At 42.7% G+C, this 13275-nt stretch overlaps 1 protein-coding gene across 4 annotated transcripts in view; it reads left to right on the plus strand.

The window, feature by feature from the left end:
- The window catches only part of BRAF (B-Raf proto-oncogene, serine/threonine kinase), a 62162-nt gene that overhangs the window by 32054 nt on the left and 16833 nt on the right, over positions 1 to 13275 (plus strand). The window contains exons 8-14 of one of the 4 annotated variants that reach the window (XM_063135060.1): positions 1265 to 1424; positions 3124 to 3160; positions 5304 to 5423; positions 10245 to 10381; positions 10663 to 10783; positions 11512 to 11596; positions 12752 to 12928. In XM_063135060.1, the coding sequence (XP_062991130.1) occupies positions 1265 to 1424; positions 3124 to 3160; positions 5304 to 5423; positions 10245 to 10381; positions 10663 to 10783; positions 11512 to 11596; positions 12752 to 12928 (837 nt within the window). The remainder of the gene's footprint in view (positions 1 to 1264; positions 1425 to 3123; positions 3161 to 5303; positions 5424 to 10244; positions 10382 to 10662; positions 10784 to 11511; positions 11597 to 12751; positions 12929 to 13275) is intronic. The other 3 variants (XM_063135061.1, XM_063135062.1, XM_063135063.1) reach the window with 3 other exon arrangements.

Consider the following 13275-nt stretch of genomic DNA (forward strand, 5'->3'; position numbering starts at 1 on the left):
TGATCTGTCATCCTTTTGTTACATATGTACCATCACAATGATTATTTATACAACATTTGATGTGAGAAAGGCCTTTGCAGCCTTGGCCTTATTCAAGTGAAAAACATATAATTGTATTAAAAAAGCAGTAATTCCAGCCACAGTTGTTGTTTCAAATCACTGCACGGTGTCTTTACTGGTCAGTAATCTTACTGCTAAACGTACCTTAATTACTGCCATATTTGGGATGCAAGGCATTAATGGTAAACGCTGCTTTGTGCTTCATTAAGTCATTATAGGAAAACTCTTAAGATCATTTTTGACGGTATTTATTTACTTATTTATTTATGGGGAACTGTCTGTCTTGCCTTTCCAATTCCGAGGAAGCGTTCATGTCAATAATTAGTAAATCAATAAAAATACTGAAGCATGAAAACCAACAGCAAAACAGAAGCAGCTACTAAAAACATTTAAAATCATTGAGAGCCAAGAAATTCAAATTTCAACAGACTGAAGGCCTGTTGGAATAACTGGGTCTTCAGCTGATGGTGAAGGACCTGTAAGGAGGGAGCCAACCTGACCTCCAAAGGCAGGGAGTTCCACTTTCTTGGTGCTGCAACAAAAAAAGCCCTTCATGTGTTCCCATTAACCATACTTCAGAATAGGGTTAGTTTCTGGTTGACAAAGGGCCATAGCTTAGTGGTAGAGCACACGCCTTTCATTCCAGAGGTCTCAGCTTCAATTCCTGGCTTCTCCAGGTAGGGCTGGGAATAATTCCTGTCTGAAACACCGGGGAGCCGCTGCCAGTCAGTGCAGACAGTACTGAGCTAGAGGGATCAATGATCTAACTCATATAAGGCAGCTTCCTTTATTTCTTTGGGGAAAGTTCCAATGGCTGCCCACCATCTGTTAGTTGGCGGAAGCTCAGTCGGTGTACCAGTAAGACAGCAGCGCCCGTACCATTTTAGGTTTCCCAGAATGCTTTGGTGTAATGTCTCTCTGGGGGATTGTCGAGCATTTTAAACGGTGGGTGCCTTGTAGCCTCCCACCAGCAGGATGGGGAGGAACTGCTGGTGGGTGGGCCCAATCTGACACCAGTGTCAGCACCTGGGGGACCTTGGCAGCTGCTTGAAGATGTTGGGAGCTGATGCCAGTCCTGCTCAAAAGGTAGCAGGATGCCCAAAAGGGCCTCACCAGCTACTCTCCGTGGACAGGCAATATATGTGGGTGGTGATGGTTCTGCGGATAGTCCTTAATCCCCCTTTTTATGCCTTGACTTTCTCAGACCGCCAATTCTCCCTAGTCCTTCTCCTTCAAAATCCATTCCAATACCCCAGCCTTTCCGACCAGCAGACGAAGACCATCGGAATCAGTTTGGTCAACGAGATCGTTCCTCATCTGCGCCCAACGTGCACATCAATACAATAGAGCCTGTCAACATTGATGTAAGTGCCCGTCCAAGCTTTGTCTTTATAACTGGAACCTCTGTCTCCTTTTCCTATGCCAATTAAGGTAGGAGTAGGCAATGAATGGGCCATAGATGTCATCCAGCCTGTGCAGCAGGAGCCCATTTGCCTTTCCGGATTCCCATTCTTTCAGAGGTGGAGGGCTAGGTGGGTGTGAAAGACTGGGGCGAGACATATCTTGTTCAGGGAATGGCCTGAAGGCACGTGACTCCGCTCTCTCGCTGAACAGATTTGACCCTATAAGCTACTATAACTTGAAACCATCTTGGAAACCATATATAAACCGTTCTGAGCTCCTTGGAGGAAGAGAAAGATACGTGTTACGCTGACCGGATGCTGTCTGGGCCATGCATTGCCTAGAGCAAAACACGCACAGTGTTGATTTCAGCCTGGGATGGGCAGCGTCCAGAGGTCATTTTCCATCCTGGTACCCAACAGGAGCTGCACCCCTGCGCACACCGCCAAATTTGCCACTGAAATTCAGTAGTGATGCAGCAGGGGGAAGAAGTGTTGATTTTTCCTTTTCCTGCCACCATGCTGCTGAATTTTGGCGGCAAACCAGAACATTTTCCTTAACAAAAAATGAGCTCTTTTGGGCAGCGATGCAGCAAATTTAGTGGAGCGGGGTAGGGGGTGAACCCACATATGTAGCCCATGTGTTATCCAGCATGACTATGCTACCAGAGTGTTCAGCGTCTATGTATAAAATCAGAAATTGGTGCTAAGGGCAAGTTCACATACTCTGTTTTAAATTATAGCCTGCCCTGTGATAGGCGGGCAGATGGTAGCCATGACTAAGGCAAGCTTGCTACTGACTTAGACCCTTCAGAATATGGGGAGAGATGCATGCACAAAGAGTACTCCTCTCCTAGATTGGCTGCCATGGTTGAGTGAAAGTAATGATAATGTGATGATTCCAGGTATTTTATATGCTGATTGTATGCTTGGCGACTACAAGTGTACTAAATGAAACCGGAGAATGTATTTTGATACATTAGACCTGCTGTATACATGTCCATAACATGAACATGTTTTTGACTTTCTCCGTAATTACTGAAGTTTCTCTAATGCAGAGTCCAAAGTAGCTAGTGAGAACCCTTACATGTAGTCCCCAGAAACTAAACATTTCTGTCTTAGTTTCTAAGTGCAAGTACAGGGACTAGCAATAGATTGGAATTATCAGATTCCCCCAAAAGAGAGTTGACTAAGTGTGTCGTTTCTGTTTTGCCTGATAGTTCTGTGTTTCTCAGAAGCTTGCTACTCGTCCATTAATGGAAGTTGGTCCATATGCTAACACCTTACCTATTTAACACTGCTAATTGATGATCACTGTTTCCCTGTACCTCCAGTCAATAGTCTTCATTTTTCCTCCTTGCTCTTTAGAACAATGTTTTAAGAGTATCTGTTAGAGCAGAACATGATCCTGGCATCATTCTCCATGCTACTTCTTGACAATTAGCTTGCCAGACCCAACAAAGCTCAAGCCAACCTTATTGTGGGTGCACAGGTATGGGCAGGCAAGTGGCCATTTTGTGGGTTGGTAGTAAAGTATGCTGCTGTCAGTATGCATTTCTGAGCTAAACTAAATCATATTTGTGCCATATCCCCTGTGCTAATACTGACAAGCAACTAAGTAATGTATGAATAAGGTGCATATAGTTTTGTTTTTGGTTTGTAGGACTTGATTAGAGATCAAGGGTTGCGAGGAGAGGGAGGTAAGTGACTTTGTTCTCTTGCATACAAAATGCATTGCTTTGCCTCCTCCCCTTTATGCTACCTCCTTTTGCAAAATACAGACACAGAGAGAAATGTAAACAGAGCAATGAAATTTAGCTGCACTTGCTTGTCCATGACATTTAGCATTTGTCTGATAAAAATTTCAGTGGTTCACATTTCATTGTGGGTGAAGGGGAGGGGAGAATAACATGCAAAGTGGTAGCCAGTGCTTTTCCCCCCCATAGATAATCAGAGATCCTAGGAGGTCAGACCTTTAATTTATCCCCCTGGCCTTCCTTTTGTTCTAAAAAGCCTAAACCTATCATTCTCCTATCTTGATTCACAACAAGAATCCCTTTTGGAGGCCTGTCAGCCAGCAGAATTTGTGAGCGGACTACTGAAGGTCATTCTTTACTCTTTTTACAACATGGCAGTATCTTAGGAAAATCCCGCTGGTCTTCATAAACATGAGATATGGGGCTTCGTAAGCATGAAGGCTAGGAAAGAAATGGGTACTGCCGTACCACTCATGGTTCCATGGCACATCCATAACTTTCTTGGTAATAATAGGGTAGTCAACTCATCAGTCAGATTAGTCTGTTAAAAACATTTTGATCAGTTTTTAAAAGATGCACCTCAATGAAGAGGGCAACAGACTATATTTTTTAAAAAATAATACGTGTTTGATACAAGGACTTTAAAAAAAAACCCACAGGTGACAAGAGCTATGTCAAGAAAGGCCTTTTCCTTCTGCACATGTCTGAGAGAGGTGATGGGGAAAGACTCTTCTAAGACTATGGGCTGGTTCATGCTATCAGACAGCCCACCATGGCTTGGGCTACAGTGTATGCTGGCGCTTGGGCAGCAATTTTGAATATTGAGTGTCCGGCCATGGCTTATTGTGCAGTGGCGGTTGTGCGAAAGTTAAATAACCCTCACATGACTCAACAACAGAGAGTTGTTTATGCAAGAGTTGTTTAACCTTCACACAACCCCCACAGCCTGGGTTTGCATGTCTTAACAAGCAGCAGTGGGGCACTGAATATTGAAATCCTGTCCGGCGTGCACAGCAGCCCACTGTTTTGATTGTGTGAACTGGGTCTATGCCTGCTGCAATGTGTGTGTGCATCACCTAAAAGCAAAGTATGATTTTGACTATAGGACAGGTTGTTTATCGCATGCAAGTTTGTGGAAGTATAACTGGGTAGTTAATGGGTTAATCAACTGAGATGTCTTTAATCAGGTGACAGTCGTAATATGTGTGATGTGTAGTAGGATACTCCCATGTGGTAAAAATGTAAAGCAAACTTGAATTGACTTCTCATGCCTGGATCCAGCTCTTAGCAGAGAGAGGCTTCAGTAGCAAAAGCCAGTACTGTATATAGGTATATTTATTCCACCAAGAGATAAACATGCCTTTGGCAGAAGCTGCTGCTGCTACTACTGCTGCAACACCTGTTCCAGGTAGATCTCCAAATGCTCACTGGCTGGCAGGCTTCATTAAAGCTTTGACTTGGCTCTTCATCATTTGAGCTTCGCCATGTAATGCAGAAAAGCATGTGTCCTTTATCAGCTGCCCTTTTTTGCTTTCCATGGCTTCCTTTGTTTTTCTTTTTTGTTTTCCTTTTTAACCCATTCGTAGCCGGTGACTTTACTTCAGTATTTAAGACAGACCTTGGTTCATTCAGAAGTTTGCTTCCTCTTACGCCACTCGGTTACATCTAACAAAGCTGGCTACTACTTTGCAAATTGGAGGTCCCAAGGCGTGACCTGGATCCATGAACCCTGCCAATGAATACATTGCCCATTTTGACTATTGTGTATGTCCGGATAGCTGTGGCTTTTGAACAGTTTTGCCCATTCTGTCCCAACATTTAAATGTTGTGTACTATTACGTACTATTATGTTTAAACTCTGGTCAATCAGCTCTCTGCTGGGCATCTGATAATATGTGGCAATTCCCATCCTTTTGAAAGTATGCTGTTCGTTTTCTTTTAAAGTGGAAATAGGGGTTTCTCCCCTGCAAAGTCATAAACGATCTATGCCTAGGAGTCAAAGCACCTTAGTTATGTCCCATGACTTTCATTTCTTCTGTGTGTCTGTCTTCCTGTCTCTGCCTGCCCGTCTCTTTCTCTCTAACAGCCCCTATGAACCAGCTGATGCGCTGCCTTCGGAAATACCAATCCCGGACTCCCAGTCCCCTCCTCCATTCTGTCCCCAGTGAGATAGTGTTTGATTTTGAGCCTGGCCCAGTGTTCAGAGGTAGTTGGGCTCTTCTTTCTCGTTTTCACCCAAATCAAACTAAATAAAACCACAGATGCTGTTTGTACCTCACCCTCACAGCGTGTGTATGTAAGTGTGTGAGTTTATCAAAACACTGTCTTTTTTTCTTTATCTTTTCTTTCCTTTTTTTTCCGGCTTGGCCTGGCTGGAATGCTTTGAATGTGCTTTTTCACCCATTTTCACTCACCCTTATTAAACTCACAAATTACTCTGTGTTGGGCATCTGACATAAGGTTACTAGAGCAATACATTTTAGAAACGAGGTTTCCATGCTGTCTTTTTTTCTTTCTTTCTTTTTTTTTTTAAAAAAGTGTTGCTTGTTGCAAGGGTCTCTGCTTGCTATAGAACTGAGGATAGGACAAGTCCTGCATATACTTAACATCTGTGCAGAACATTAGGTGTTCCAAGGGATTTCCCTGATTACGGCTGCCAACTGATGTGAAAAACAGCAGTCTGGCCTGCTCCTGTACATTTAAGAGCAGGCTGATCTGCCAAAACCAGCAGGTGAAACATTTCCTGGCATGGAGATAACCATGATACCTTGTTGCGCGGCCTGCAGATCAACCTTCTATTAGTCTCAAAAGTGAAGGTCAGTACAAAAGTTGACAACCCTACCCTGGATTCCCACAGAACTGTTCTGTTGTGCATGATTTTAAGGCTTTGCAGGATTAAGAAGTAGATTGATAATCCCAATTTCCTTGACTGTCCATTTTAACGTAATGCTTGAGATAGATCTCTTTATTTAACACTGTCTTTCAGAATACTGTTGCAAAGTACTAACAATTCTGCTGACAACTTAATTAATTCTCTGGTCTATGATTTATCTCAATGATACGTTGGGGCTGTGACTAATCTGGATACTAATGGAATGTGTTGCAGTATACTGCAGACATCGACTGAAGTCAAGATCATTTGTTTACTAAGTATAAGAAATTTGTGTCTGTTACTACAAAATAAAAATTAAATTCCTAGGCAAAAATAGGGCTGCAATCCAGCACAGAATTGGGCATTGTTAGAGACTTTTTCCCCCTCAACTAGGTATGACGATGCACCACAGTCCTGCTTGTACAAAAATGGACGGCCCTTGTGAATGTAAATACTTCCATTCTGGCTATTCTGAAAGCTTTTGTTCACTAGCAAAGGGCCCTTCGCCTCATTATTAGTTAATTAATTCCAAAAATAAGTAGCCTTTAGAACAAATTTCACCAACTAAACCAGAAAAAAACACTCTTTAAATGTAGTTTCACGCTTTGTGATAGATAAAAAGGTTCAGGTTTAAACTGTGACCATGGAGAAAGCAGAACTTCTAACGAATTGATAAGAGCAGTTCCTCCCAGTGCCATAGTTCACCTATTGCTGTAGGATTAACATTGTCTTGATGCTTAGGTGTAACCTTCTGTAATTTAGTGCTACATTTTCTCCTGGAAAAACCAGGATTGCAACTTAGGGAAACTATGCTCATCTGGGTGATTTGGAAAAGAGGAAGAAATAATTATGTATTTACTTTATTTGAAGTATTTCTTGGCCACCTTCAGGGCAGAAGCCCTCCCAAGGGGGCTTACAGCAATAAAATAGATAAAAAACAGTTTAAATATTAAAAGTGATAAAAACATAAACACAGTAAAATAGCAATAAAAACAACAATGAAAGCCAACAATAAAAGCAGTAGCAGGAGTAACATCAACAACAGCAGTCATACCAAGAGAAGGCCAAGGTAAAATAATATGTTTGCAAGGCCTTCTTAAAAGCCTGCAATGACAGGGCATGGTAGACCTCCAATGGTAACTTGTTCCAAAGGTGTAGAGGCCACTGCAGAGAAGGCCCTCTCAAGTGTGGTCGGCCACCTAACTACTCTAAAGGGTTGGGAAATGAGAAAGGCCTCTCTTATTGATCTTAAAGTGCAGTCAGGCTGATATGGGTGAAGGCAGTCCTTCAAAAGCTAGCCCTCATTAGAAAAGTTTTCAGCCCAGCTTGTGTAAGCTACATCTTTCTAATGGTAGTTATGCACATTCCTTTCTTTTTCACATAGAGCTCTTACTTTAAACTTGGAAGCCCCAATAGATGTAGAATGAAAAGTGTGGGTTCTCAGAATGCTGGAAAGGAAGAGGCTTCTGTGTTGCATGAAGGTTGTGGGAGCAGACTTCAAGTGCATTGTTGCAGAAATGAGGAGCCAGGTTTCTCTAACACTGAGTCAGAGCCAGAAGGGGGAACATCTGTAAGAAACTGTCAGACAGTGGGAGAGATGGAATTGGGTTGGCTAACAGGAGAGATAGGACCTTGATGGCCCTGGAGTTATGGAACTCCTTTCTGGCTTAGCCCCTTCAGTACAGGCCTTTAAGAAGGCCTTGAAAATGTATCTCTTCACTGCAGCCTTTCCTTGAAACTGTGAGTGGCTTGTATGATTCACAACAGGTCTCTTCTTAGTAACTGCACACCTGTCTGATCTTGTATAATTCCTTTTTGTATGTTGCTTGGTTAGGGCTTGGCCCTAAACAGTGTTATAGAAATATTTTGAAGAAATAAATAGACACAAGGCCTGGGTAAAGCAAGTTATTTTTTTTATAGCAGATGAAACCCCTTAATGGGAAAAGTAGAGGGGCCAAGGACAAAGCTCTGTAGTCAGACACTATAGGAGAGATGAAAAGCTTTTAGGCTTCTAAATTGGCAATCCTAAATATGCCTGCTGGGGAACAAGCCTCGCTGAACACAGTCGGGATTTATTTCCAAGTAAACATGCATATGTAATGTAAGCCTATGCGGCAGGGTCTTGCTATTTACTGTTTTACTCTGTACAGCACCATGTACATTGATGGTGCTATATAAATAAATTATCAATAATAATAATAATAATAATAATAATAATAATAATTGCGCTTAAAGTGGGTCTGTTTGGAAAAACAAATAAGCAGTTGTAAGCTCAAATTGTACTATAGTGGATTTTTATTCACACGCACCTCGTGCAAGCACCGAGTCATTACTGACTCTTGGAGGGACGCCAGCTTTCACTGACATTTGCTTGGCAGGCCTTATAGCAGGTTGGTTTGCCGTTGCCTTCCCTGGCCGTTATTACCTTTCCCCCAGCTAACTGGGTACTCATTTTACCGACCTCGGGAGGATGGAAGGCTGAGTCGACCCGAGCCGGCTGCCTGAAACCAGCTTCTGCTGGGATCGAACTCAGGCCGTGGGGAGAGTTTCGGCTGCAGAAACTGCTGCTTTACCACTCTCCGCCACACGAGGCTCATTCACACGCACACTAACACACAAACTGTCTGGACTTCTGATAGTCTAGTACCCCATTAAATGTTTGCTCCTAAAGGACCTGTTCAGACAACATGTTAAACCATGGTTAGGCAACTAACCCTTTTGCAGCAAATGGTTATGTAGCCACCATGGTTAGGAATGGTTCACATGACACACTAAGCCATAACATTTAGCTCAAGATGCTTAACCATCATGGTATAGTGTGTTGTCTGAACAGGGCCATAGTCTTATGTTAGTGTTATGTAAATAGTACTCCTATTTAACTCTTGACTTTTCTGACTGTGTAAGGTAAATGAGGTAATGCAGCAGAAGGCATCTTCTGCTTAAATACTGCTAGTTTGACAGAACTCCTTCATGAGCCAAAGAAGCAAAATGTACCATGTTCCTGTTTGTCATGGCGGTGCGCAGAATCTCTGAAATACCATAGAGCAGCCTTCCTCAACCTGGGGCGCTCCAGATGTGTTGGACTGCATCTCCCAGAATGCCCCAGCCAGCTGGGGCATTCTGGGAGATGCAGTCCAACACATCTGGAGCGCCCCAGGTTGAGGAAGGCTGCCATAGAGGCTCCAGCACAGACTGCAGCAGTGTCTGTGGTCTGCTTAGTTCCATACCCTTTGAGTACTATCAATAAAATTCTTTGCCCAATTAATTATAGGATAGTTCTTTGAAAATAATGATAAAAAATCAGCAGCTTTAAGTAGCATTGCATAGCTAGATAGATTTAAGCCTGTTTGTGTTCATCTGTTTGCCTGAGTGATATATTCATGATATTTCCCTTCAGCTTCAAGAGCTGCTTGCCATGTAGCATTGGGAGGCTGTTGTGTTTGGGAAAGCTCATCCAGAGCCCTCTTGGGCTCACCAAACTAGCTTTACAGTTCCTTGGATCCTGGCCTCAGTTTTAATCTTCTTTCCATTTGAGTCCAAGTTGGTTGCAAGCCCAGCTGTCAGATTCCTAAAGGGTTAGCGGCAGCAAGCCTGGAAAGCCAGCTAAATAAAATAAAATAATCTGAATTTTCTTTTTTTAAAAAATAGGCAAACTCGAGTGCAATACATTTGTTTTGCATACATTTGCATACTTAAAGAGACAGTGGTTACAATCCAGACAAATCTTAAGTGTGCTTCAGGTTCATTGATTTCAGTAGGACTTGAGCCCACTTAACCCCCCCTTTTTACACTGTGCCCAGTTTCTTTTTAGCAATTCAGCAACTAGCAAATTGTGTAGAGTGCAGTGATTACCGTTGATCACACTTGCTCTTCCTTTTTCCTCTTGTAAATTTAAATCATAATCCTAATCTCACAGAAATCAGTAGATGTTTCAAAATTGAATTAAGTGAGCCAAAACTGCCCCCTGAAATGTGTGTGTTAAATGCACTTGTTTTGTAAGTCTTGACACTTACATTTAAATGCCTTTTATGTTTGGAAATATTGCATCTTAAGCACAATTTCTGCACATACTATTGTGTGAAATAAATCCACCAGGTCATATTTAAGACTTTTAAAAACCCAGAAGTATTTTCTGACTTTCAATCTCAAATATAGGCTCAACCACGGGTTTGTCTGCCACACCACCTGCCTCCTTACCTGGCTCCCTCACCAATGTGAAAGCATTACAGAAATCCCCAGGCCCTCAGCGCGAGAGGAAGTCCTCATCGTCTTCGGAAGACCGGACCAGAATGGTAAGGTCAAAGCTAGTTTATTGAATTGCATCTGTCCATCCTTTACCATATTAGAAGGCCGGTGTGGATGCCTGATCTCCTAACCATGGTTAGAAGATTAGGAGTGCTCCACGTACTTCAGCACTCCATGGTTGCAAACTGTGGGCTGGAACTAATCCCGGCTAGCAAAAGTGCCTGTATAGTAAAGCTCTAAAGCTCTCTACTTTGGACACACACACACACACACACCTTGTTAAGAAAAGATTGCACTTATGGATATATTACTACGGTTGGTTTTTAAGCAGAAAACTCTTGGTCGACGAGACTCAAGTGATGACTGGGAGATCCCAGACGGCCAGATCACTGTTGGACAAAGAATAGGCTCTGGATCATTTGGGACAGTCTTTAAGGGAAAATGGCATGGTATGTAACTGCTTCATCAAACTACATTTCACCTTAAGAAGGGCTATTTAAGAGGTTTTTTATTTTAAATGGAAGTATAGACAAAGTGTGCAGTATAGAAACCTTAGAAGATCTCTCTGTCACTAGTGACTTTGGGGCCTTTAATAATGGAAAAAACTGTTGTAAATGTGTGCGTGTGTCATAGTGACAGAGCATCTTCAGAGTAAAATGCCATGGTCAGGATCCAGAGACACTGCAACAGGTTCTGTTTGACTACTGGGACTTCGGTCTTTTGTGTCTTCAACAGTAGCTTTCTGTGCAAGCAGGGGGAACAGGGCCATCCCACCAGCCCTGCTGAAACACTACTTAATTTCCCCCCTCTTCCCTCCCTCTCCCTTCAAAATGTGTTGTGTCTTTTTAGATTGTAAGTCTGTGGCCAGGGACTGTCTTTTTTGGCTGATTCTGTGTAAGCCACTCTTTGGGAGCCTTTTTGGCTGAGGAGTGGGATAAAAATACTTCGAATAAATCAAGCTGCACGGGAAATCATTTTTGAAATAGAGGAGACTTCAAAAAACGGTTTGCGATATGGCACACAAGTGCTAGTCAGTGAAGAGGTCAACATCCCACTGGGCATTCCCAAGCCCTTGGGTGAACCTACAGTAGTTCTCTGGATCTTGGCTAGTTTTGTGTTTCCATTCCTTGTTAAGCAGCATGTATATCGCTGATCTGTAAAAAAAATTCTCTTTAAGGTGATGTTGCGGTGAAAATGTTGAATGTTACAGCCCCCACCCCTCAGCAGCTACAGGCGTTTAAAAATGAAGTAGGAGTGCTCAGGTAAGATTGTGTGGATGATATAACTGGTGTGAATTAGCACAGTGAAGCCATTGATCTTGAGCCGTTTGTCCAGAACACTGTGCTTCACCCGGCCCTTCTACTGAAAAGAAGTTCATGTTTTCCTCTGCTGCAGCTCCTGTTGGTTATAAAAGAACATATTCCCACACAATGACCGAGTATTCAATAACTCCATCTTGTCAAGCTGTTGTCTTTTGACAGAGTAAAAGCATCGCCTTTTCTGCACTGCCTTTGCCTTGCCTGTGCCATATCCCTGATTGTCCCCCTGCCCTGCCCTCACTATTCAGCTCGATCACTTTGTCTAATAATGAATGCAAGTGATGAGTGCCAACGGCTACGTAGCCAAAATGGGGCCACAGAGAAACAAGAGGGGAAGTATCAAGTTTGCAGAAGTAGTAGATGATGAAGATGATGATGATAATCTAAGCCACTCACCCCAAACCCAGACCAATGAGTTCTGAGCATGCTCAGTAGGCATGGAATGTTGAGTATCGGTTAGAAAAGAAAAATGGCAAATTAGAGGAGTGGGGAGATGGGTTGGAGTGTCCTAGAGGTGAGGATATGCTGCAGCATTGCAAGTTCCGCTTGTCTTCTGTGATATAAATTGTGAGCCTTCTAGGCAAGGGCTATGCCAATTCTTTGCAGTGCCTGGCACAAGGGATAGAGATATGTTTTATCCCCTCTCTCAGAATATCAGAATTTGGGTCATGCAGTGAAACAGGAAGAAGAAAGTACTTGCTTCACGTGACACATAATTTATTGAATTAGCGGCCAAAGGATGGCCACTAGCTTAAGATGACTTTAAGGGGGGATTGGACCGATTCAAGAGGATGCATCTCTCCATGGCTCATCTCCGTGGGAGAATTTCCGTGTTCAGAGACAGCCTGCTGGTGAATACTGTACCTTGAGAGCAACAGCTGGAGAGGGCTATTGGCTTCTTGTCATGCTTGTGCGCTTCCCGGAGGCATCTGGTTAGCCACGATAGGAAAAAGGATGCTGCATTATGTAACCCTTTGGTCTGATCAGCAAGGCTCACCTTACTAAATAAAATAAGCCATGGTAGAATTCTTCTTCTCTTAGATGATCTGCGATCATCAAATTCTTCCAATGATGTTAAGCATCTGTTTGTTTCTGCAGGAAAACACGACATGTGAATATATTACTTTTCATGGGCTATTCAACAAAGCCACAGCTGGCTATAGTTACGCAGTGGTGCGAGGGCTCCAGCCTTTACCACCATCTACACATCATTGAGACCAAATTTGAGATGATCAAGCTGATTGATATTGCACGGCAGACAGCGCAAGGAATGGAGTAAGTATAATATTGCTTGCTGATTAGAATGGAGTAGGGAAAACGGTGATGGTTGTCCACACATGGAGCTTTCCGCCACATATGGGATTAATTCAGCCGCTTCATAGGAAGCCTCAATCACTGGGGAGGATGTCAGCTCAACTTTGAACGTTTGAAAAAGCACATACCGATTTAGATTTGTAGACTGTTTGCAATTTGTTGCTGAGTTTAAGAAAATGGATATATAAAAATGTTTTTTAAACCTTTACTTGTAGCGAAGCTATCAGCAATTTGAGAAATTGCCTATTAAATGGTTTAAACCTGTTAGAAACAAGGACATCAGCATCTTCGTATAACAGGAGTGGCCA

This window comes from Elgaria multicarinata, chromosome 9 (assembly GCF_023053635.1).
Source record: "Elgaria multicarinata webbii isolate HBS135686 ecotype San Diego chromosome 9, rElgMul1.1.pri, whole genome shotgun sequence".
Classification (NCBI taxonomy): domain Eukaryota; kingdom Metazoa; phylum Chordata; class Lepidosauria; order Squamata; family Anguidae; genus Elgaria; species Elgaria multicarinata.